This window comes from Salminus brasiliensis, chromosome 18 (genome assembly GCF_030463535.1).
Source record: "Salminus brasiliensis chromosome 18, fSalBra1.hap2, whole genome shotgun sequence".
NCBI classification, from domain to species: Eukaryota; Metazoa; Chordata; class Actinopteri; order Characiformes; family Bryconidae; genus Salminus; species Salminus brasiliensis.
This window is the reverse complement of record NC_132895.1, coordinates 13,688,590-13,714,081: the sequence shown is the minus strand read 5'-3', so window position 1 is coordinate 13,714,081 and position 25,492 is coordinate 13,688,590. Positions and strand designations below refer to the sequence as shown.

General features: G+C 40.7%; 1 protein-coding gene across 2 annotated transcripts; it reads right to left on the bottom strand.

The window, feature by feature from the left end:
* Positions 1–531: 531 nt before the first annotated feature.
* Positions 532–24,245, bottom strand: rictorb (RPTOR independent companion of MTOR, complex 2b). Of its 2 annotated transcripts, XM_072661296.1 has the most exons (38): positions 24,188–24,245; positions 24,012–24,059; positions 19,693–19,790; positions 19,424–19,488; positions 19,189–19,320; positions 17,720–17,783; positions 17,344–17,470; positions 17,085–17,254; positions 16,907–16,974; positions 16,714–16,781; positions 16,433–16,515; positions 16,096–16,183; positions 15,769–15,859; positions 15,576–15,642; positions 14,423–14,503; positions 14,212–14,312; positions 13,942–14,107; positions 13,618–13,719; positions 13,208–13,254; positions 12,948–13,083; positions 12,601–12,800; positions 12,287–12,413; positions 11,183–11,347; positions 10,612–10,688; positions 10,283–10,361; positions 10,010–10,119; positions 9,777–9,864; positions 9,547–9,639; positions 9,309–9,415; positions 8,861–9,120; positions 7,596–8,634; positions 6,009–6,186; positions 5,824–5,908; positions 5,537–5,740; positions 4,536–4,691; positions 3,881–4,004; positions 3,651–3,789; positions 532–3,546 (listed from the first exon to the last, which is right to left on the bottom strand). In XM_072661296.1, the coding sequence occupies exons 1-38, from the start codon at positions 24,234–24,236 to the stop codon at positions 3,472–3,474; spliced, it is 5,157 nt and encodes a 1,718-aa protein (XP_072517397.1). In that variant the 5' UTR covers positions 24,237–24,245; the 3' UTR covers positions 532–3,471. The 2 variants fall into 2 exon arrangements, with proteins under 2 accessions (XP_072517397.1, XP_072517396.1); XM_072661295.1 differs by lacking the exons at positions 24,012–24,059; positions 24,188–24,245 and adding an exon at positions 20,315–20,326.
* Positions 24,246–25,492: the final 1,247 nt, after the last annotated feature.

The following is a 25,492-nucleotide window of genomic DNA, read 5'->3' as shown; positions in this document are numbered from 1 at the left end:
CACCTCAGTCCAATAAAGAATTTCTGCCTGGACTTGAAAAGCAGTGTTTGCCTCGGTCTCTGTGCAGCCAGAGCAAGCCTGAGCATATTAGCGAAGAGGAATGGAGTAAAATAAGCAGGGTCCAGATGTGCAAGCCTGACTGAGACCTATCCTCACAGACTCAGTGCTGTGACTACAGCCACTAAATGCTGACTTGAAGGGGGTGAATATTTATACGAGCACTTCTTTTACATTATATATTTTTTATTTAATTGACATCAAAATCTGTTCTTGTGAAAAGAAAAAAAGGAAAAAACATATTAACGATTTCTAAAAGGAATAAAAGAGGAAACAGCCAAAGGCCATGTATGTAACTATCCCTCTACCCACCCATCAATTCCATCCATTTTTTCCTAATTTGGAAAATACAACTTAATATATATATTTTTATATAATTATGCATTATATTATAATTAATTGTTTCAGTCAGTAAAAACTTAATACTGCATTCAGTGGAAAAAACAATCACCAATAGAATGACAAGGAGATGAGTCAATGAAATCCACGTATATTTTATTAACAATGCATCCCTTTCTTAAGATTGTTTCTCAAGGCTCTTTGCTAATGCCCAAAACAAACACTGAACTATACAAGGGAGACCACAATTAGGGGAAAAAAGGAAACATTACAAGTATGTACAGCTTTCTGAGAGATGTTTCTTTTTTTCCTCAAGGAAAAATATAAATAACACTTCTTGCATCCATTTCTGCAATCTCATTATTAAATGGTGCTTAATAAACTGAATACAGTGCTCTGCAAAATCATGAGTGCACTTCAGAGAAAAGAATGGAAGGTGCATCTTTTTGTCTGTTTTACACAACACAAATGTACATTTAACACATTTCGACCGTTTCCTCCGCCACTTCAGCAGGAGCAGTGACAGGGAGCCACCCTTGCAACATAATCAGAATGCGGCCCCAGGAATAAAAGGCTGAATTTAGTAGCTTGTATTCTCTGGCACTTTAAACCATCAGCGTATAAACACGCCTAAATCATGACTCATGCAGTAAGTACCAGCATCATCGTTAGGGGCAGGAAAGAAAAGCAACACTGGTTATTTGCCAACACTGGTAACAGGGAGGCTGTAACATTGTAACAAAAGAAATAAAGGCAGACCTGATAAGTGAATCAGTTTCCAAAAGGACATTTCAGTGCTTTCACAAGAACACCATCCTGCTGCAACACTTTATGGAGGGGGCCACTTTCCAGAACGTTAACAGTCCATACACAGCTCCTAGATCCTCCACATCTGCATGCTTTTTAATCCATACTGAGTTTATCCAAATCAGCTCTTTTTTTTTTTTTTAAAGAAACACTTCTGCAAAACCACACAAGGAGGGACTGTTATTATTGCTGGATGTTTTTAAGCGGCATAATTTACTGATTAATCTCAGCCCCCCCCCCAAAAAGTGGGTGATGTATTAGAATCTATAAGAAATAAAATAAAATAAAATTACGCAATGGCTGAACTAAAAGTTCTTTATTTAAAGAGAAGAAAAAAAAGTGAGCGAGTATGCTCATACTTTGAGTGGGAACTATGTCGGAGTGCTTATCAAATATGTGGGCTAGTTTGATAAAATAGCCAAAGTCAGTTTTTTTTTCCTGCTACATGCCATTGGAATAGCACTTTAGGATAAACGGACTACTGTGGTTTTGGAGTTTTTGGGGAATAAAAAAGAAAGAAAGAAAAACAAAGACAGTATGATATGAAGAAAAAGGCACAACAGCTTATTTTCCCCATTCACAACTCCACATTTTAAACTCTTCTGTGTCTTGTCAGTTTTATGCTGTGTTTTACTTACAAACGTTACAATGGAAACAAGCAACTCAGTTTAATGGACGAAAAGCTTTGCTGAAGGTGGACAAAAAGCCATTTTCTGGTCATACTGGTGAGTATCTGAAGGCTGATGTGGTGACACAGATGGTAGGAACCACCTTCTTTCAAAATGCTTTTTTTAACCTGCTACAAAAAGGGGGGATTTGGTGGAATGATGTTCACCCATTTAAAGCTCCTTTACATTTTAGAGGATAGTATTTTAAAGCTCAAACTTATTACTGTCCATTTAATACTTGGAGTTGACGGTTCCACCTTTTCAACAACATGTTGATAGTTGCTAGAGTGCTGGAGGGAAGTGGTAAAGAAGCTGACTAGTATTTGCAGAAGTGGATGAATCTTGCACAATGTTTTTTTTTTTTAACAGATACACTGGTGAACTGTGAGCTGCATAATTTGACAACAGAACATGAGCAGCCTGAGAATATATGCACTATGAAACTTTGTGGGCTTTTGTTTTTTGGCTCTAAAGATGCAACCAAGGTGATCTAAACAGCAACTCTGATGCTGATTACAGTGTGATGTTTTTCATGCTTCGTATAGCAGATTGAGGGCAACCAACTGACCTGTAATTATCCCAAAACAAACATGATGACCATGGCTTCAATGAGCACAATTTAAGTCTATGCTGAAATGTTTCTCAACTTTCTACTATCTACTTATTTGTCTTGTCTAACTGTATTAGACAAAAAAATTATTATGCAAAGCATATGTTTTAAAACATGATGTTGTGAAAAGAAATGCTGCCAGGCAGGCAGGCAGTCAGTTGGTTGGATTACTAATTGATGATTGTCTTAAAATGTGGGTGCAGGATTAGAACTGACGCTTGCTTTTGATGAATGCTTCAATTACAGGCTCACTGCTTATTTCTTTATACACATGAATGGCATTAGTGACAGATCTGATACAAACCACTAGAATCTTGTAGTGTTAAAATCAAAGCTGAAGTCTCCACTGAGGGAAGAATTAGAAAACATGCTTAAATTACTTAAGTTCAGTCTATAACCGGCTGCATTTGCCCTTAGTTAAGAGCACTCACAATTGTGCAGAACTGATATAGGAAATAAAAATCAGCATCTTGTATCCTTTCAGCATTTTGTTTTCTTTCAAGATGCAATGTTTTTCTTCTTCTCTTTTTTTTATGATTTTTCTCCTTTATAGTTCAGCATCTAAATTTCATTACACTGTATTGTCAGTGTTTTTAATGTTCATAACGGTCAGTCAAACACTATATTTTGGTTATACTTCCGTGACAGGGTGTGAAAGAGATTTCTGTCTTGGTTTTAGGCTTTTGTTCAGGCAGAAAGTTTGTCGATCCCATTTTCTTAACATGCCGTACCGATTCTTTCTTCAGGTACATTCAGCAACAGCCTTGCATCTTTTGTCTCCGTAGTCCACCTGCGCCTGTTCCACATTCTTGAATTACCTCTTATTGCCTCAATCTTCCTAAATTCTTGGCCAGGCCAGGCCAGACCAGGCCAGGCCAGTCCGGTCCAATGGAATGAAGGGGAGGGGGTTGGGTGGGGTGGGGTGGGGTGGGGTGGGGTGTAGAAGAGGTGGAAAACAGCAAGCTGAGGCTGTAGAAGTTCAGAAGAAGATCAGGATTCTTGCGGGGGATCAACAGTGGCAGACTTTGGCGGCATTGACAAGATGCTTTCAGCCTCTTCATAAAGCTGTCAAAAAGAATAGCATCATGATGAAAACTGGATAAGAGCAAAGAAAAACCAATTAACAAATGACGATCTGAATTAAGGGTCAAAATTCCTGAGAGCATTACCGGACTAAATTGGACGTCTTGGAACAGTTCTTGGATAAAGCGACGAGAAGCTAGTCTGAACATGCAGTGGGCCAGCAAGTGAGAGACTTCAGAGTATAGGCAGATGTCATCAAACGCATAAGGGAACTTTTCCTTGATCCTAAAGGAGTAGATTGGAAAAATTTAAATGAAGAAGATTAATACTCATCTCTGTCAGTCAGCAAATTAAGCATTGATTAGTATCTTCTTACGTGAGCAGTCCAGTCTCATGCCCTTTGGTTCCTACTGATGAGCTAAGGTTGACGACTAGACGAAGAACCTCTTTCCTCAGCAGGACTCTGCAAGCTGGAGCGTCTTCTGGAATGGTCTTAACCCCTAAAGGAAAGGCAAGCATCATGTCCTTAAGTGAACTACTTCTGTAGTGTTCTATAGTGACACATCAGTATGCTTTGTCTTTGCACAAAACATTGTACAATACAACTCTGTTTTCCAAATGTATCAGATGATATTCATGTCCTTTTGACATTAGTCAAAAGGAAAGGTTAATGAACCCATGCTTCAATAGTGCAGGTGCTCCATGATTAAACAATGTCTTACACCAGGGTTAGGGAACCCATTTGATTTGATTCAGCTGCTAACTGCCAGATTTAGTAGGTATGTCAAAGAAGATACAAAGACTCTGCTGGCCCTCAGTTCCCCTACAAGACAGGATATAGCTTATTTTCTTTGGTCAGTTCTGTCATACCTCTTTTAACATTGCACAAGAGGTATGCTTGCACAGCACTGTACAAATTAACCATACAAGCCACATTTCCTAAAATCTGTCTGTTTTTGCAGTCTGAATACAGACAGCATTTATCTCAGCACTAGAAAAACATCTGAAACATTTTTAGCCACTGTTCTTACCAAGAACCAGCTCTGTGCTGCGGGTGCTCCCAACAGAGCCTTGGGACACAGTGTCACTGCAACCAGACACCCCAGAGAACTTGGACTGGGGCATCACCTCAAGGTGGTTGTGCATGGACTGGCTGCACCACTCAGAGTATGGAGCATCAGCATAGTCTTAAAGTGAGGAAGTGTAAAAGAACCAGAAACAACGTTATAAAAAACAGAAAACCCACATCTGCGGCAATACTTCATTTAATAAGAAATGGCATTTAAGGGGTTTCTGGTTGCAAATGTAGGTAAGTAGATGGTCCCCAGATTACTATTACTCATTTCTTGACTTTTTTTTTTTCCTCAGTTCTATGAAGGAACTTGTTTCAGTTTATTCTGACTTTGAGCACAAATGCCAAATATGTGTGCTGCAGGGAAATTGGCAGTGTTTACTAACACCCCCATCCCCTAAACAATGGCGAAAACTTCTATAGCCAGAGAAATCACAACTGCTGCACTTTGGACTGTAAATCGTAAAGAAGAGATCCTCACTCAGTGAGGCCCTACAGGTCTTAATAGACTCACTACAAACAATCGCATAACCTTCATGGAGTTTCTGGCTGGCAATAACATTTCTCGGCAGCAGAGTCCACCATTAAATCGCTTCAAATTCAAAACCAAAACCTTCTAGAGCAACTCTATGATCTCGCAACTGAATGATTAAACATTCCTGAAGGCAGCAAGGACCACAAAGACCAGAGTTGTCGATGCAACTCAGAGTTGTTGATGCAGATGATGGGCCCTGGCGTTTTTTCTGCCCAGCCTGAATTGGAAAGAGCCCACCGGACACAGACACGGACACCGGTCCAGGCCAAGGAAATTTTCCATGTACACTCTTGGGCTGTTTTTCTAGGCCGCAATGCAAACTGTAGTTTGCATAGAATTTGGACTAAGAAATTGCATTTAAGCAGAGGGCAGCCATCATAACTACCAAGCTACCCAACTGGCAGCTAGAAAATCTTGTTGCTCACCTGGCCGACTCTGTGTTGGGGTGTGCGTGTTGCAGCCCAGCACCTTGCAGCCCACACAGTACAGGCAGTTCTCCTCAGTGTGCTCCTGCAGGCCAGTCTCCTCGGATCCCAGCAGCTGCTGCTGGTCAGCCCGGCTTGCTGCCATCAGCTCTGTGATACTCAGCTGAGACTTCAAGACACCATGCCGTGAGCCCTCACTGGGACCTGTCAGGGAAGAAGTAAGCAACACTCAGACAATGTGTTGCACATTTGTGATCTTTACAAGAGCAAATTTGGTTGGTTTTTACCATCAGAGTCTCCAGAGAAGAACTTGGCTGATCTGTCCTCTGATGGCGGACTAGTCCTCTTCTGGAAATATGGAGTCTCCTTTATCTATCAAGACAGAATCAAAACATAAGACATCTAAAAAGCATTGCATTTAAAACAGACAACATAAATAACAAGATAATATAAGAATGAAAAAGACAAGTACTTGGAACATATTGTTGATGTCCACAGGCAGGGCGAGGCCTATGTAATCATCTGAACTGCCGAACGTGGCGCTGGACACCATGGAGCGCACAGAGGAGGAGCGCTGCAATGAAGTCTGACTGATGGGGCTGAGTAGGTCCTCCTTATCCAGAGATGCAAAGCTTAAAGCCTTCAGAAACCTGCATGCACACAGTAGGAGACTTAGAGACATCAAGAGAAGGAGAATAGAGGGGGGGGGGTCAAACAGCGACTGAAGAAAGAGATAGGGCAGGGGGATGAGAACTGATGATATAAGGCTATGCAATTAATTTGAACAAGAATTGAAACAATTTGGCTCTGCAGCAACTCATTTATACATTTATATAAAGCTGATTAGGAATAGCCGATTAGGGATGACCTACACAAATGACTACCAGCTCCTACACATTCACCAGGTTATGCAGTTAAAGGGTTTACATGCCCCCAATTCAGGGAATAACAGGGTATACATCCATGATCTGCAGGACTAACATTTCTACCGTGCATATTCAGCAGGGGGATCTAAGGCATAAAGGATTTTTCAGTCATTCATCTATGTTTCCTGAATAAGATCATTGGGAGGGAAGGGCTGTTTGTCCAATGCTGAAAGGGGGATACTGGGATTGAGGATAAGTTGGCTGGCTAGTATCAAGAGGGCAAGTCTGTGAAAAAAGGGACACTGGTGACAATTCAAAGGGGGGCAAAGCAAATCTGATGAAGCGGGCTCAGGTCTGTATAGAGGCAAGGGATGAATGTTTTTAAAAAGGACAGGACCGGCCTTTTCAAACACTAGAGAGGCGCCAGCCCCTAAGGTGGTCCACGCACCGTGGGAGGAGAAATCGGCGGCGGGGTCTGCCTGAGTCTTGGCCCAGACAGTTGAAGCGCTTTTTAGAATACCTATGAGGGACCATGAGAAACAGTTCACATTATTCCTCCCAAAAAAAGGCCCAGATTTTGCTATGGGGGGATTAGTTGAGGGACAGAGTACCTTAAAAAAGTATTTCTTCCCTCTGTAGTCATTTCTAGTTTCTTAGATGACAGACCGAAAGAAAAACTAAAGAAAGAAAACTGATTACTAGTACTTTAATATGTATAAAAAACCCAGCTGAACTAAGCCTTAAATAGTATCTTGCGTACAGTCTTTCAGACAAGGAACAGAAAACTCCAGTCTCCAAAGTCTCCAAAAAAACAGGTCCTTACACATTTCAATAATCTGGTTGTGACCCAACTCTTCAGAGAAAAGGGAACTTTGTTAAAGGAGTGAAAAGATTCTGCAAGCTTCAGCAAGATATAAATATGGATAACCATGCAGATGTTTTTTTGTGGTCCATGATGCAATAGATGTAACAGTTACTGAATTTAACTGAAACATCCAAAAACTGATCAGGTATTTCATCTTTATGAGGAAAAAATATATATAAATAAATAATAATAATAATTTAAACAAATTATATTATATTATATATATATATATATATATATATATATATATATATATATATAGATAGATAGATAGATAGATCGATCAAAAGAGATCACACAGTTAGACACACAGTGAGAACATTCCTACCTTCGTGATGTGAGCCTAGAGTCTAGACTGCCTGTTTTCATGGTGATGGCGTCAGTAAAGAGCACGTCCTTGGCAGGGGAGGCCAGCGCCTCGCTGTGAGAGAGAGAGGGGTGGATACGCTGCTGCTGGAGCCGCTTGAGTGTAGCATAGCCCAAGGCATCCCTGGGACTGGTGTACATGAAGCTACAGTCTGTTAGGCTGGTGATGGTGGTCACAGAGGGGGATTTGAGCGATTGCGCCCTACGGGGCAGTGTGTGAGAGGAGCCTGGGGGAACCAACAGAACAGAGTTGGACTTGGACAGGGGCAGGTGGTTAGACTGAGGAGTGAGAGAGTGGAGTGTTTTGATGGTCTGGGCACTGATGACCGTGTTGAGGCTGACGCAGTCCGTGTCTATGGTGGAAGAGTCCACAGCACCCACCGTCTCTCGGGATGGGCTGGAGCTCATGGAGCTGATGCCGCTGGTTGTGGTGTCCGTGTTAAAGCTTTGGCTGCGGCTTTTAAACTGACCCCCACCTCCAGAGGAGGAGCCGTCACCTGCCAACCTCTCTCGGCTGGTCTGTTCTCGCTGGACATCTCCACCCCCGGAGCTTCTTTCTGATGCCCGAGGAACGCGCACCTCACCTTCAGTAATACTGGGCGTGCTGCCCTGGTGGTCTGCAGTCTTGCTGCCCACAAAGGAGGTTTCCAGGCTGACTGAGGGGCTTTTGGGCAGATGCCCATCAGCAAAGACAGGACTGAAAACATCTCCCTGGCCAGGGGAGTAGACCGAGGGTTCAGTGACTGTGCGGTTCCTCCGAAGCCCTCCAAGCTTGGGGTCACTGTTGAGCTTGCTGCTGCTGCCACTGCCGCCTTTGGGGTCGCTGGTGCTACGCAGCTTCTTGCCAGAGAGGGAGATGAGGAAGCGGTTACGAACAAAGCGGCTGGAGGCCAGGATAGTGAAGGGGCTACGGTCCTTTAAGAGCTTGGATCTGAAGTACAGGGGCTGGTCCTCAGACAGCTCAGAACCATCTAACTTATCGTCATCCATGATGTACATGCCTGTTAAATAGAGAAGCAGCATTTAAACTAAACACTGAAGGAAAAAAACAAGACAGAACTAGAGTCAATAATAATACTGTGAGCAATCATTTTACACATCATTAACAACCATGCACTGTTCTTTTCTGGGAAATGCACTTAGCAGAGGTCACTGAACAGCAAGAAATAAAAGAACTACAGCTGATAATGTGGCTAATGGCTGTTAAGTGCTTCCTACAGGACTCACTGGGCTGAGTGGAGTCACTCTCACTGTTGTGTCTGGAGCTTGTGGACTCAGAGTTGAGGCTGAGGGTGCTAGGGACTGAGGAGAGCAGGGTGGGAGGCGGCAGCTGCTGCTGCTGCTGCTGCTGCTGCTGCTCTACTTCATCAGGGACCACAGGCCACTGTTGCCTGCGGCTGTGCCTCACTGCATCCCAGCCCTGCATCTTCAGCAGCTCACAACCTTGCTTTGTCTTAGAAATAAGGCCTAGCACATACAAACATGTCCTGCAAGAGGAAGAGAAAGAGGACATAGGAGAACAAAATGCAATTCAATAAATCAGGGCGGAAAGTGAGTCAAATGTTGGGCAGCGCTTAAGAAATGTAGGCGAGTTAACCTTGCACAACATTTTTTACAGTTTCCCAGAAAACTGGAGGTCAAAAAGACAGCCAAAAAGAGGTCTGTGGTATCCTACCCTCTAATGGAGAGAACCTCACAGTGATGGGCCAAAGCAACAATGTCTGGAATCACATTCTCCTCCTGCAGCAGGTTCAGACCCCAGTTTGATGTGCCAATATTACCCTGGCGGCAAGATAATAAGGAGGTTAAGGGCATCAACTAAAGAAATATGTGGATTCCACATACAGGCTTGAGAATGTGTAAGAAGCAAAACATTCATACAATGCACAGAACACACATTTAGCTGTACCTACCAGGGCCCACAAAGCAGCTTTAAGTTGTTTGATGCCTTCCCATGTGTCCAGCACTGGGGAGCGCACCGTGTAACTCAGGTCTGGAACAACATTCTATCAGAGAGAACGCCACAGAAAAATCAAAGGAGGGAGAGAGAGAGGGCAAGAGTCAGAAGACACAGGTGCTTTACAAAAGAATATAAATATTTTCACTAAAAATTGTTTAAAACAACAAATCTGACATGTTTTACCTGAGCCTCTAGGAGGTGGCAACCTGTCTTATCATGCACAAGCTGGCCATACAGATGCACAGGAAGATAGACGTTTGGCCTTTGCAGCCTGATAGAAGGCACAGTAACAAACCAAATTAACACAGAAATCTAAATAGCAAAATGACCAGTGTAAATCTGGTCGCATATGTGTATCTTCAGGTTTAGTGGCAGCCAACAGTAAATTCTAAAGCAAGAGAAAGTACTCTGTGCACCTTTGGTTGCTCCGTCGTACATAGTTGTCTCCATCAACTGGTTTGCGGTAAGTAGTGAGTGCCTCATTTAACTGTTCCTCTATTAGGTCCACATACTTGAGGTTATATTCCTTCATAGAAAGATGTACAATGTAGTGTTAACAAAACAATTTCTTAGTTCAGAGTGAGTCATTTTCAAAATGTAGTTTTCTTTTTATTTTTAAACATAGCAGATGCATAATACTGTGTGTAAGCCTTGAACAATATATTTCTAAGAAAGCAGAAATATTGCACCTTCTGCCATTTTTCCAGCTGCTTAGAGACATAGCCCCTCTCATTGAGGTAGGAGAAACCCTTTGGAATAGACAAGAACCTACAGAGACAATAACAGGTCATTAGTGAAACAGGAATAACATGAGTAGAGCAACCTCAGTGTATGTTCAGCATTTTAACACTATTATTGTATCTTCATTACTGTAAGGGTCAATTTCTTCAGCCAATTAATGTCTTACAACAACATTTCACTCAAAATGCATCACGTTTCTTCTTGTTTCAGTTTTTCTGACATATACACTACAATAGACAGAGAAATGCAGACAAACAAACTCAAAGGTGCAGCTTACCGTAAAAGCAAGAGCACACCCTTGTCCCCCAGATGAGTCAGTGCTGGCTTCAGTTGAATAAGTGCATGGAGATTTGCCTTAAGAGCACAACCAGAAACAATCAAAAACAGGCAAAACCAGGCAAAGGTAAAAGGCACATATCTGGACTATTTTAATACTACTTGTACTCTGTACACCATAATTGTGCTAGTAAGGGGTGCAAAAGGCAGTATGAGCATAATATAAGATCAATATGTGTTAATATTAAATTAAAAGCTATGGGTGCTGAACTAGAACTTAGATCTTTATTAGATAAAAAGCATTACAATATACTTTTGAGCATTTTAATTAATATCTAAAAAGAAATAAGGGTGGCAAAACCTGTGAACTTTTTATATGCTGAGTGCCAAAATGCTAAAAGAATATGCAGGAAAAGGAGGTGGACAGTTTTTAAAAATGTGTTAAGTAAAATACAATTACAAAATCCCTGTACTTTAACATTTTTATGTTATGAAAATGTATGCATAAAAACTCCAATTACTCTTTAAACTGTGAACAGTTATGTAAAACATTTATGTGTGTGATCTCCAACCTTGTCTTCGCAGGCTTCATCCAGTATGTCCAGGGCCTCCATAGAGATGGCCTTGTTTCGGTCATGAAGCTGAGTGACCAGCAACTCGATGCCCCAGTTACTGAAAAACTCCACATTGGCACGAAGTAGCACTCGTAGGTGCTTTGTGGCGTACAGCCTGCAGTTCTGTTGCACATACATACACAGACAGAATACAAGAGTTACTCTGTGGGTATGCTAAGACTGAATTTAAAACATTACAAACATTTAAAACATGCCTTTGCATTAGTAGCACAAGATTTATTTCCAAAAGCAATAGTATGCATACATTTCTTTTAAGATTACATTCATATAGCAGGTAAAAGTGTGCCAAATCCCCAGTCTTCATATAGACCACAGATTTTGTTGTTTGAACGGGTATGTGAACAGCAAAAAAACGATTTGATCTACTTTCATATGTGGCACTGAAACGTGCCTATGGCAGCACTTTTCTTCATGGCACGTTAGCAGTTCTCTTGGCTGATCTCAGGTCAGTTTAGCAGTTTAGTGATTTGTTCAGACTGATGTCACATACATGCCACACTGAAGACAGTGTCTACATTCAAACAGCAGGTAAAAGTCACTCAATCTTAACAGGCAGATCAGAATTCATGCGACTTTTCATCAATCCAACTCGACGTTCCAACATTCCTCATAAATGCACTGAGGAGAAGCCAACAGGAGGATGTGGCTGCAGTGTCAAAGAAAAACAAAACACTTAAAAACGAGGTTTAAGAAAAAAAAAAAAAAAAAGATGCAAGCCAATGGAGAGGTCATGACCAAACAACGTGCCCTTTTTGTACAGCAAGCTCAAACACATTTTCAGTAATAAGCCCAGCTATCAGCCACTGGAACTCCTTGGTGGCTCCTGTGATGCTGGCAAAGATGAAACTAAAAGCCTCCCATGAAACACTGCTCTTTTCACATGCAGGTCAGCTTAGGAGCATAAACTGTTCAGACGAATGCCAGATTTGGACAACAAATCAAACTTGGGCCACTTTCACCTCTTAAGTCATATTAACAAATAGTATGGCCATATAATCAGCTAATATTAGCACTACAACAATAAGGTCACTATTTGCTTACATCGGTTGCAGCAGTGAGAATCTTGGAGAGGATAACTCGTGCTAAGCCGTCTCGACTGTAGTCCAGTGTGGATACAGTCAGCTTTAAAAGATGGTCCTGATTCTTCAGGGAACACAGGTTCAGCAGGCTGTGTAGAAAGAGATAAAGATGCAGCAAACAGAAGCAGGACAAATGAAGAGGGGTAATTACTTTCAAATGATTGACTGCACTGTTATACCATTCCCAACAACTGTACCTGAAATCCTGGTTCATTATCTGACCTCACCAATGTGTAAAAGATCATTATGTAACAGAAAATGTTCTCTACAACTCACCACTGGAAGACACTGCATTTCTCCAGCAACTTAACACCATTAGGGTGGGCAGAAAGAGTACCCAGGAAGAGAAAGTAGTGCTGGCTAAGTGTGTTGAGGAGACCATTGCTCTGTAAGCTGCGATCTGGTTTGAGCCCAGACGATGAGGACAGCCACTGAACAATGTCCTTCACCAGGTCCTCCAGGTACGCCTGGCCATCCTGAGAAGAGGGGGGAGGGTGGTGGTGTGTTCAAAGAATGTAATACATTGCACAGAGGTGAAAGATAAAACTGCGCATATATAGAAAATAAGGCATGGTTTCACAACACAGTTCAAGCTTTTTCCATTTGCTTTTATTTACCCTTACCTCATCTGACTCCAGCAAGAACTCAATGAACTGGCAGCCAACCACGGTCAGCTGTTTTGCCTTGCTGTGGTCCAGCTCCAGGCTGGCATACAGCTTACTGCTGGGTTTATAGAAGAAAAGGAGCCTTCGTACAAACCTAGAATAAGACAGCACATTGTTAGATAAATTCACCACACTCTGACACTACCATTAAAATTGTAATGCAAGTAAAACAGACCATATAAATATTAGGGCTAATGTCAATATATAGGCATTCTTACCTGTGCATCTGCTCATCTTTGTTGCTGCGCAGGTTAACATTTGGCCACTGCAATATAATGGCAACAAATACAATAAATTATGAGATCAAATTGCCAAATTTGAAATATGTAGTAAAATATATATCAAAAGGTATATCAATAAAATTATATACAAATATAAATCAAGGGTATCTATCTACTGTCCAGGGAAAGTTTTCTACTAGATTTTTAAAATACTCATCCAAAAAGTATTGCTGGCGCACCATCATTCCAGAGATCACAGTTTCACTGCTCTACAGTTCAATGATGGGGACTTTATACCCCTCTAGCCCACACCGGGAAAGATGTGCTGTGTGTGCATCTGAATGCATTCTTTAGAACATTTGGACATATATAAATTAAACAATCTGATCATCTATAGGTCTACTAACCTTCAGTATTGTACCGATAAGGATCCAGTTCCAGTCCAGGTTTTGTTTGTGATTGAGAATGTGGCTGTCTCTGAGGTTCATTAACAAGGCTTCCTCAGTATCCTAAAAACAAACATGCAAAGTTAAGAAATGAACAGTCTTGAAATTTGAGTATGACACTGATTTTACATTTAGTACCTGAACAACATTGCCAAAGAACAAACATACAACAGGTCACTGAAACCACAACTACATTGAAAGCTCAAGGTCTGTTCACCTTTACCCTAGAAACACAACATGCTGCTGATATAGTATACCTCTCATGTGAGGACATGCTGGCTATACCTTAATCACATAAATATCTTTCTGGGGTCGCTGGTGCTGCTCTCGACAGTAGTGGGCGGCTGCTGACTTGCGGACAATGTGGTCCAGGTAAAGGCTGTTTGGCTTGGGGCCTCTCTTTTTCTTCTCATGGAAGCGCTTCAGGTAGTTCACTGCAGCACTGGCACGTCTAACAAAATTAGCAAAAGAGGCTGCGTTAGCATCTGGAAACTTTCACTGCATCTTTAACATTGAGCTGAATGGGTTTCACTAAAAAGTGCGAGGAGCCCTTACAGACGCTTCTCCTGAGGGATATCGAAAGAGGCCGCCATGTTCATGAGTGTGGGAAGGCAGTGCAAGTGGTGGCTATGGGAGTGAGGGAGGATGGTATTGGCCTGCAGAAGTAAAAAAACAACTCACACATTTAGAAAACCTACAGACCTACAGTATGATCCATTTCTTTAAATTAGAAAATAAAGTAAAAACACAAAGAAAAAAAAAATACCATGTGCAAGAGCTCTCCTAAGAGGATGGTAGCACGAACTGAAATGTTGTCATCACTGCTAGTGACTACTTCCACCAACCCCTGAAGACATAGGAGAATGAAAGCAGGTTTAAACAAGCACACATGCCATATTTAAGACTTCACAGTGTAATTTTCCCAGGAGTCAAAGTATTCAGGCTTGTACCTCTGGCATGCAAATATTTGGCTTGGTCAAAACTTCTGTTACTGTGAACTGTTAACAGAGTGTAAGATAACCTGATCTCCAAAAGGCATGAAGTTAAAAGATGAAACATTATTTAAACATTTTAAGTGAGACTACATTATTATTTTTATTTTCCACAACTTTAGAGTGAAAAGAAGTAAAAGAGAGCCATGCAACAGTTTACTTAGTTCACTTTAATCAAGACCGTAGTTTGCATGTTCAACCAACGGTTTGTTTATAATCATTGTTAGGAAAGGCCATATGATGCAAATTCTAAAGGTTTTATAAATGCACTGACTCCTTAAACAAATTATCCCAACAATCAGTAGCCATGGGCTCCTAGCACAATGAGAATTTAAATAAAAAATGGCCACAAAGCAGGAGAAAACTATAAGCTAGTAAAGAGTCTTCAGGTAGCTGTTCCCTTAGTAATTAACATAATTAGGAAGTAATTAGGAAATTCACAGCAACAATGGAAGTTGAGAACAAGTACAGATAACAGAAATGTACGAAAAGAACACCTCTGCAATATTATCATCAATTCTGGAAATTCTAGAAACAAACATCCTACCAAAAAAAAAGTTGGATATGAAAAGAGGACAGCTTTCACAGCACTACCAATCCTAAGCACACATCAAAATCCTCAATTGACTACCTAAAAAGTAGCAAACTAAATGGTCCTTATGGCTCCCTGACCGAACAATCGACTACCTCAAAAGAGCGGTGCATGCAAGACAAAGAATCTCACTAAAAGAACCTAGACATTTAGCAGGAAGAATGAGCAAAACTCCCCCAAACAAGAATCGAAAAACGCCGCCCTGCCCTGCAAAATACATGCCAAAAGGGGGTATCACTAATTCATAGTAACAGATATTTAGACCAGAGTGCATTTTTTCTTTTTTACTGTACATCAATGACGACAAAAAAAAAAAAAGAAAAAACACAACATACCTCTAGAAGTCCACTATTGATGAAGGCAGAAAGTACAAGTGCAAGGTAGTTATCCATCAAGTCAGGCCTATAGAGATATAAGAATATACACAGAAAGGACAGACAGTATTTTATAAGTGGCGTCGGTTTTTAGTGTCAGTACAGTTTCAGTTTTATATCCATCCCCCCTTCTTCATATATCATGAGTTCTCACCTTGACCGTGCTCGATGGGGGAGGATAATTTTTGCTTCTGAGGCCACAAAGCCATCGGACAGCCTCCAACTGTCCTGAAATCTACTAGGATCTACAGAAGGAGATACAGGGATGTAGAGGTCATTGTACATTCTGTCTTTCCATTTCAGACAACTTAATGCATTCAGTGTATTTTGGTGATTCTTGCTAAAATAGTAAAAATTAAGTTTGGGTGATGTGGCAGGGCAATGAGGTACTCAGAAGATGGCCCCATCACATAATTTATATGCATAGCACAATGTCATATTGCAGATTGCAAGTCAGCATTTGTGCCATGTCAGCACTCACCAACACTAAGGAGAGCCTCAATGAAGTCTTGTGTAACTATGGGCATAGGGAGACGAAATATGTCATACAGCACCTCCAGCAGGCCTCTCTGTAGAAAGAACATTTCCTATTAGTGATTTCCTCACTACAGTCAACTTTAATCCAATTATGCCAACTAATGAGTCAGAGGTTAATATTTAAATATAATAAAAAATAAAAATAAATATTTAGAGGGTAAGTGGTTATACAGAAACACTCAATTGACATTAAATGCATTCCATATTGGGCCATCATAAAAATATATATCATACATTATTTGCCTTTTATCCGACGTATACCTCAAACTGTCTCTACATACCCTCACTTCCATATTTGGTATACAGAGTAGGCCAGTGAGGGACTGGATGCCAGAACTGCCTGACTTGCAGAGGTTAATGATGCCTGGATTCAGATAGAGGGGGGGGGGGGGACATTAAGGTCAGTAAGAGGCCGAAAGAATGGAAACTCAAACTATGTTTATAATCAATATTTAATTTCAAACAACATTTTCCCCAAGACAAAAGAATATGTAACTGCAATTGCAATGAAAGACGAATCTGAATAAATATATGCTCTAAAACATTAACTGCTTTTACTCACCAGACCATGAGCGGAAGGATGCAACAATGGACATCTTACTGGCCAGAAATCGAGCCTCTCTGTCCTCCCTAGAAATAAAACCATGGGTCAAATTAAGCATTTATTTTAAGCAAAAAAAAAAAAAAAAAAAAAAGCTATTCAGGTCACTTTAAGTTGCCTGATGAAAGCCAGGTCCATGATCAATGTCACTCACTTGAGCTGTCCCTCTGCAGTGTCTGGGTTGTGTCTGTAGTGGAAGTCTGTATAAGGTGCCAGGATTTGCTAAAAAGATAAAAACAAGAACTTTTCAAAAAGTGATGTTTTGTGTTGCTTGAGTATTTTTCTCTCATGCTCTGCTAGACAGGTTTCTGAAACAGAAAGTGGGCCTGTACCTCCAGCTCAACGTCAGAACGCACATACTGGCGCGTGTGGGGATGATTGAGCAGGTGTAGGATGGTGGTCATCAGAGCTTCATTGATGCGGCTGAGCTGGCAGTCGATAACATTCTTCAGGATTGTTTTCAGACCGCCCCTCCGAGCCACAATCTCTGGATTCTTCAGTGCTGTAGGAATATGTGACCAGCCACATCACTTTACATTCAGCTCAGCAAAACAAAAAATGCCTTTAGTTTGTGTGTGTGCGTCCACCCACCGAGTTCACATATAATGGCAATGCAGGCGCGCACCATGCGGTCACGCTCCTGCAGACCATCGTTGCCTACGGCGATGAGGGAGTTGGTGATGGAGCTCGGAAAGAGCTGAGCGTTCACAGTGATCATCTACAAAAAGAGACAGATGGAGAGACTGTTAGTCAACTTGGTTATCATACATTGTTACTTTCTCTCAAATATTTCCAGACATACCTACAATATAAAAGATAATTGTTTAGTCATTTAACATAAAATACTCATTTATGAACATAGCACACTCAGAAATGGCATTTTGTGCAATTAGGATTTTGTGTGCTTCTAAGAAAACCTCAAACAGGCATCAAAACCACATCAGCAGTTCATGTTTGGGTGCCTCACCTTTCTCACTAGTCGGAGGGCCTGGGTCCTCTCCACCTCATTGCTCTGTTGAATGTCAATGCACCTACACACAGTGAGGAGGCAACCATATTTTACAGGAATGGACAATGCCAAATATGGTGACTAAGAGGAGGAAAGTGCTATTTTATAGAACTGTGAACCATGTTATTTCAATGAACAATCAAACAAAATCAATATACACAATATTTCATACAGAAAATACTGCTTTTCCAGGGTTTATAACAGGGCTGTGTCTTGGCAAGTATCTGGCGAAACGATACAAAATCATGATCCAGTGATTATAATTCAATATATTGCAATAATGTTCAAATGTTTTTTCAATTTAGGAAACCTGTCATAGTATGACGTTTGTTTAAATTACAGTGTAAGAATCTAAAGACTGAAGACAGTGTACATCCTTTCTAACTAGCATTAGGTGCTTTAAACAACTAAATCTCTATCTGCCAACAATCTTTGCATGTAAACTATTAATACTGTGGGGGCTCAGAGTGGCTCTTCGGTCAAATGAGCTTCCACTATGGTCTGGTGGTCACGAGCCCAAGCCATGCTCATTTGCCATTAGCTGCCGGAGTAATTGAGTGCACAATTGGTCAGCTGCCTGGCAATGCCACATCTGCGGCAGTTCAAAAATAGGTGGTGGCTGGTTTTGTATGCGTTAGAGGACAGGTGTTAATTCCTTACCCTGCAAGTGTCAGGAGCAGTGCTAGTATTAGGGGGAGCTACAAATGGGTGGGTTTATATGTCCCCCTCAAGCATTGCAAAACATAATATTACGATACTCAAGTGGATCAGTATTTTCTCATACCCCCAGTCTATAATTCACCCATCATAGCATCTCTCATAACTCAACAGGAATGGATGAAACTGCCCTGTATTCTCACTGCATAAGCAATGCAAATTCATATGATTCATTAGAGCATGCATTAGTAATTGTGCTTGTGTCTACAGTAAGTGTTGCAGTAAACTGACTTTCACCAGAACTGCACAAAGAGAAGAGAACAAGATTTTGTCAATAAAATATGCCCTGAGAAGCAGACGTAAGCGTGCTCTTTTATTGTAATACTCTGAGGTGTGACCCTGTGGCTGGAACAGCCAGTTCAGAGAAGATCCCCTGCGGCAAGCTGAGATGTGCACAGACAGCACCGGCACAAAGGGAACACCACATCCCTGCTGCATAGCTACACAGCAGAGTGCCTCAGAGCCTACCGCTTCACACTGATCCTAACTAGGGCTGACTTCCTCTTCCCAGGGTTTCACTCACCCGCTCTCTAATACACAAACACACAGACACACAGAAATGCTCTCTCAAATTCTAACATGAGCTGATCCAGTCTTCAGTAAGCATTAGCATCAGGACATCTACTTCAGAGTCCCTAGAAAAGAAACTGGCTAAATGACCTCATTTCAAAATCACTCATGTACAACCTATAAGGATGGGCTCAACACACCTGGAAATCAGATAATCCACCTGGAAGCGGAGAACTTTCTGGAGAATAATGCTGTCTCTGACCAGGTAGCGGAGAGCTCGGAGACCTGCTGCCCGGACTTCCTTAGCTTCGTTAAGTAAAGCCAATCGGAGGCTGGAAATCAAACCCAGATTTAAGTTGAATTCAAGCAATAAAATTAAGGGAGACATAAGAGAGTGCTATCAAAAAGTCGATCCTTGTATAAGGCAGGACTCACCAGATAATGATTTCATCATAGGTAAGGCCAAACTTCTCTTCCGAATGGCCGACATTGCAAAGTAGCTATGTGAGAGGAAGGAGACGCATTAGTGCAGCAGACATTTATTTTGAGAAGCAAGATCTCTACAAGACAAGAACGCGAACATGATCACAGAAATAACTAAAGTGTCAAGGCAGTCCGAAAAGTTGGGAACTATGCCTCAGCACCAGTGTTACTGTGAAAACACAAAGAGTGAATGAAGCTCAAACATTCACATGAAGACAAACCTTAATGAAGTTGTTCAGGTGACCCAGTTTGCGCATGTTGGAAACACCCTGCTGTTTGGCCACATTTTGGAGGATCTCTCGCAGATTATCTTTAGGGTCTGAAATGGCAGGGGAAAGGGGAAAATTGCTGTAGGAAAACTTCCTTACTTCCTTGAGTAACCCTTTAGGTGTGTGGTATACTGTGAAACTGACACGATATTGTTCTTTAATTCTAGCAATACTTAGTGATAAACGAAGATCATAATATTCATGATATTCTATGCCATACAACAGCAGTGTCCCTGCTTCCAAACTATATTTATCGATATATCGAGGTATTGCTATGTTTTGCAACACCATATCAATTCCCAAAAACTCAGTATTGACATTTTATTATTTTTTCTACAGTGATTTCACAGATTATTTATGATTTGTATGGATGACTGCCTCCCATTATGGTTTGGGATGCATTTGAACTGCGCATTAAGCAGCAAAGTTTAATTACAGCATTGCAGAATACTGCAACTATTCATTTTTAGTAGTAATTCTTGATAATTCCACAAACATGTCAAAATAAAAGTCACTAATACAATCAAAGCAGCACAAAATACATTCAAACAGAAAGCAAAAATAAGTGTCTCACATTTGTCAGCCTTTTTTCTTTTTTTGCTGACCAAAAAGGGGAAAAAAAAAAAAAAAAAAAAAGAATCCAACACATGGTACATTGTTGATCCAAAATGTTTCCAAGAGTTGTATGATCCGTTACACTACTAATAGTTTACAAGATTGGTGGCAGACAGACATTTATTTTGTGGTTCATTTAAACTCTGATTGCTAGATAACAGTGTTGAACTTCAGATCCCACTGTTGTGACTGTAGTCTTGTACTTTGTGATCCAGTAGGTGGATTCTAAAATGCAGGAATGACAACTGGATTAAAAGGACTGGTATTGTATTTAGGAAGCAAGAGATCATTAACTTTATTCAAACTTTAATTCAAAGTAACATATTTCCTGATCTCAAATATACAAAAAAAAATGCACCATAAATTTGAACTGTAGTTATTTGTAGAATCCGTTGTTGTAGAGATAGCAATGTGTTTATTTACATTTAAATGTGTTAGTATGTCCATTTTCCAGAGCATTTCTGACTCTAAATGTTGGTTATGTTCTAACAGTTGACCATAAATGGCTTAAGGCAATGGTCAGACACAACTAATGACGTCCTTTCCTACTAAACAGATTAAAAACCTCTACCCATCCCTGGAAGCTGAAAAAACAGCTCATCACTGAATAAAGACAAAATGAACCTTGTACACCCCACATCGAGTACCATAAACTCATCCTTTTTGCCTTTTGTGGATTACAGTCATTTCACAGCTACATCTAGAGACACACTGTGCTACATCAGCATGGGTGAAACACTGTGAGCAAGCCCACAGCAAAGACAACACAATAGAGAGGCTGCACTGATGAGATGATGTCATGAGGGCATGATTTAAAAACACCAATATCTAATTTTCTCTTTGAAGAGATTGGATTGCTGGGCAAACACAATTCAGCCGTGTGATACAAATAGAACCATCTGCCCATATAGTCTCAATTAGTCTCATTTGTACTATAAAATGGTGCTTCTCTGTGCTACACACTAATTTAACAATGCCCATTTGTGAAAGATGTGAACAGAGGCATTTGTTGTTTATAGACTACACTGTTCCAGCGTGACAGGAAGTAGTAAACCTGGTACAATTTGCATCCTAACATAAGAGTCCACAAGACACATTACACAGTGTTAAGAAACCTAGGTTTTCAGAACACAAGAGATTTAATTAGATACATAAACTTACAACAGGAGAATAGTTAGCAGCCTTGTAGATGTAATTGTGCAACAACAAACTATAGCTTTGTTTGTTTGTTTGTTAACTTAAATGCATTTACTATAATACATGCTTATCATGATGTGATCTATTTTTAGTTTGCATACTATTTACCACTGATGTTGTAGCATTACCACCCAGTTTACACATCGTGTTCAAAACATGCTGAAGGTTAGGCCAAAAAGAGGCCATTTCTAATGGAAAAAGGAAGACTTAAAGGATATTCTTCATATTTATAGCAAGTCATCCAGACAGTCCTCAGTGTGCAAACCACCACTGCAGAATATTAATGAAGCATAACAGACTTGTGAAGATTTTTTTTCCTGTCTCAGACTAAACCACATTTATTAGCATGGATTGTTTTTTTAAATGAAATTTCACCAAGGATCAGATGATCTAGATAACACATCTGTATCAGCCATCAGACTAAAGATAATAGAAAACTAAAAATCTCCTTCTACACAGAATTTAGTTTTTTATCTTTTTAACTCAGTAAAACATGATGTGCTTTAGATGCTTAACAAAAAGTAGCCTGATGCTTTCTCTCTCGTCTTTATAACATACCTTTATAGCAGACTGGAAATCTAAAGGTCCCTGGATGGGGGAAGTCATGGCCTAATGGTTAGAGAAGTGGGCTTGAGGCCGGAAGGTCACCAGAATATCGTCACATTTGACTAATTATTTAAATATACACACAGAACAACCATCTGTAGATGATCATAAGCACAGTAAAATGAACAAATTGCTGACTTTAAACACAAAAATGTCACTCTCAAAAGCTGCAGTGGCAGAATTCTTGCCGTTATCGCAGTCATGAACAGACCATCTACAGGAGGAAATGTCAAGGACGTATATAAACCTGGTATAAAAGCATAAAAAGTGCCAACACAAACAATCTGATAGAACGAAAGCACTCTTACTCCTCAGTACCTGGAATTAAAAGGATGTGATACTGCTAACTGTATTGGTGGCTCTCTACCAGAAATAGAAACCAAAGTTCTGCGCTCACCTAAAAACAGATGTCTTAACAAGAACTCGGAATAGCACAAAAGCCCAAAATGACAAAGCCACCTTTCTGACAACATGTGAAGACAGGATTTATCCACAAAGGAGGAGAAACCATGACAGAAAATTCAGCCTAGTACATTCAAGCTCAAGCAAATGTCACTCTTGCTTTGTTTTGTTATAGACAAGATATACCCTCACCATTAATAAGACATGGCAGTGTACAGTAAACACTATGGGAAGGAAGCAGTGGCAAACACTCTGAGCAGATGACCAAATAACAGCACTGCACAGCTACAATCACAGTAGGGAAAAGTTGAACTACAAGTTGAAGGAACTCTTAGTAAGCTTTCTTATGGGAATATCCCATTATCCACATTATTCTTTGTCTGTATTGTGTTGTATTGTCTGTCTGCACTTGTATTGTGTTGCACCATGGTCCTGGAGGAACGTTGTTTCGTTTCACTGTGTACTCTGTATGTAGTTGAAATGACAATAAAAACCCACTTGATTTGACTTGACTTGATCCCTTAGCTTTCCACTTATTGGATAGTCCTGACACTGGGTTTGAGCTCTGTAAAATACTCTTGAACTCAGCATTTTTAACCAGGTTGGTGTGCTATTCCTGACATTCTCCATCATCTGGATGATATAATACACACATAACAGGTCAAACACTGGTATACCAACTCACTGTCTTCTCACAACATATCTGACAAGAATTCACAGTTCTTCCCTTGACAAATCTGGCCCGCAGACACACATATCGTTGATGTCCTGCAAAAATGCTGTATCTCCAAATTGGCAGCTTCACATGAGAAGGAAAAAAAAACTTCCTAATTTTCAATGGAGGTCAATGTATTACTTTGGACCTTTTCTATTGGTCCCTTCACCATGCAGTTCTGACACAATGTAAAGGACAACTTCCAGTAAAAACCACCACATTATGTCGCAAAAAAATGGAAATACAAGGTTTGTGTGTGACAGCAATGATATACAAAGCAAGCCAAACACAGTATAAACAGCTAGCTAGCTAACGTGGCTGTAATAACGTGCTATAAACAATGCCAGACAGGTCAGACACGGTTTCTGCAGCACCACCAGAGTCCTACTAACATGCAGCTGAGTTGTTTGTCAGTGCAATTCAGCAGTCGAGGCGCACATGCCCAGCTACACAAACACATTATGTCAGAAATGACACATCTGTGGCTCCTTAAACTTGACTGAAGGGGGTTCTTGGCTAGCAGCAGCAGCAGCAGGAGCAGGAGGACGGGGGAGACGGCAGGGCAGCTAGGCTGGGTGATGCTTCAGTGAGCCACATCATGGGCGTCAATGCATAGCAGAAAACATGCCGGAAAATGTCTTTAGCTTCATTCCAAACAGAGTCTCCCCCTGTCTTTAATATACTGAGATATGTGCGAATATAGGAAGCATAGTGCCGTGTGTGAGAGGTAACCCACCTCTAGTCAGATCGAGCGGTACATTCTCCTCCCCACTGTCATTCCGACCTGTCAAAAACAGCGACAGCGGACAGTAAGCGAAAACAGACGCCGCAGGGACAATTTGCTTTTAAAAAAGCATGTTTTTCGACAGGATAAAAGGGTCAACAGCCTGAGACGAAGGCTCAAAACCTCACCTCGCATCCGTATACTTCGGATAGGACGAGCTCGGATGCTAACCGCCATCTTTCCAGAGACAATTCACAACACCGGAAACCGCGCCGAATATCGCGAGATTCAGAGGAATCAGAACGAGGCGAGACGTTCGAAGACCCCCACGTCACGGAGCTGGGTGGAAATGTGATTACCTGTCTTCATCACCGATCTTTACAAAGTTACACGACATAGAAAATAATTGTTCATTTACACAAAGAAACCCTGTGAAAAATGTATTTTATGGTACTATTACATATTTTTTATTTATATTTATTTTTTCAGATAAATCTGGATATAGTGTAAATAGGAAATTTAAAGAAAGCATTATTGGTGTCATTTTAGTGTTTTGTTCTGTAAACTGTTTATTAATTTAATTATTAATGATTAATAATATTATTTAATTTTGAATTAAATTAATATTTCATTGTTATAAATGTCTTAGCAACAAAAACAAACAAACAAAGTATGTATATCTGAGGTATATGAGGGATTTAAGTTTGCTAATAGACTTATTTCTAATTCTAGGCTGGATGAATTAGAACTACATTTTTTATTTAGATGTCATTGCTTGTAATGGTGTATGGAATGTATTTACAAAAACAACAAGCGAATTAGTTAGCTTGTCACTAGTGTAGTAACTTGGGGTCAACATGCTAGCCAGTGCAGTGTGATACAGTGTAATACATTATGGCTGAAACTAAAGGTAGCTGTCTCACAAGTCAGTGCTTTGGATGGCAGTTTAGGTCTCTGTAACCAAATCCTGAAGGCAACAGTACATCCTAACATTGCCAGGGTGTCGATAACTCACTGCTAGATATGAGCAATTAGCTGTGTTAGGAATATCCATTAGCATTTTCTAACAAAATTAATAAAATAGAAGGCTAGATGAGTGTTTCTCAACCATGGTCCGGGAGGAACCCTGCCCTGCATATTTTAGTGAACTCCCTTCTTTGACTAACACCCCCTGCATTTCTAAAAGGGCTTGTTAATGAGCTGATCATGTGAATCAGGTGTGTTGGGAGCAGGGACAGCATGTAACATGTGCAAGGCAGGGTGCCTCCACAAACAGGGTTGAGAAACACTGGGCTAGATTACTAGATTACTAGATTACTAGACTTCCTGCCTCAGAATCCTGTCTGAGTAGGCAGCATTTCTTATGTTTCAGACACAGCCTAAGAGAACCTGCATAGCCACATGAATCATATTAGGACCGCTGACCAATGAGGGTCCTGGCTGAAGTAATTAGGGAGGACCCTACACTTTAAAAGCCCCAGACCAAGCAGCTG

Excerpts from the sequence above, each read along its gene's own strand:
- rictorb (XM_072661296.1), bottom strand. The coding sequence starts at position 24,236 with ATGGCGGTTAGCATCCGAGCTCGTCCTATCCGAAGTATACGGATGCGA. Across the intron at positions 19,321-19,423 it reads TATGATGAAATCATTATCTG|CCTCCGATTGGCTTTACTTA; the intron begins GTGAGTCCTGCC and ends TTTGATTTCCAG. Across the intron at positions 8,635-8,860 it reads GAGTGACTCCACTCAGCCCA|GCATGTACATCATGGATGAC; the intron begins GTGAGTCCTGTA and ends TCTATTTAACAG.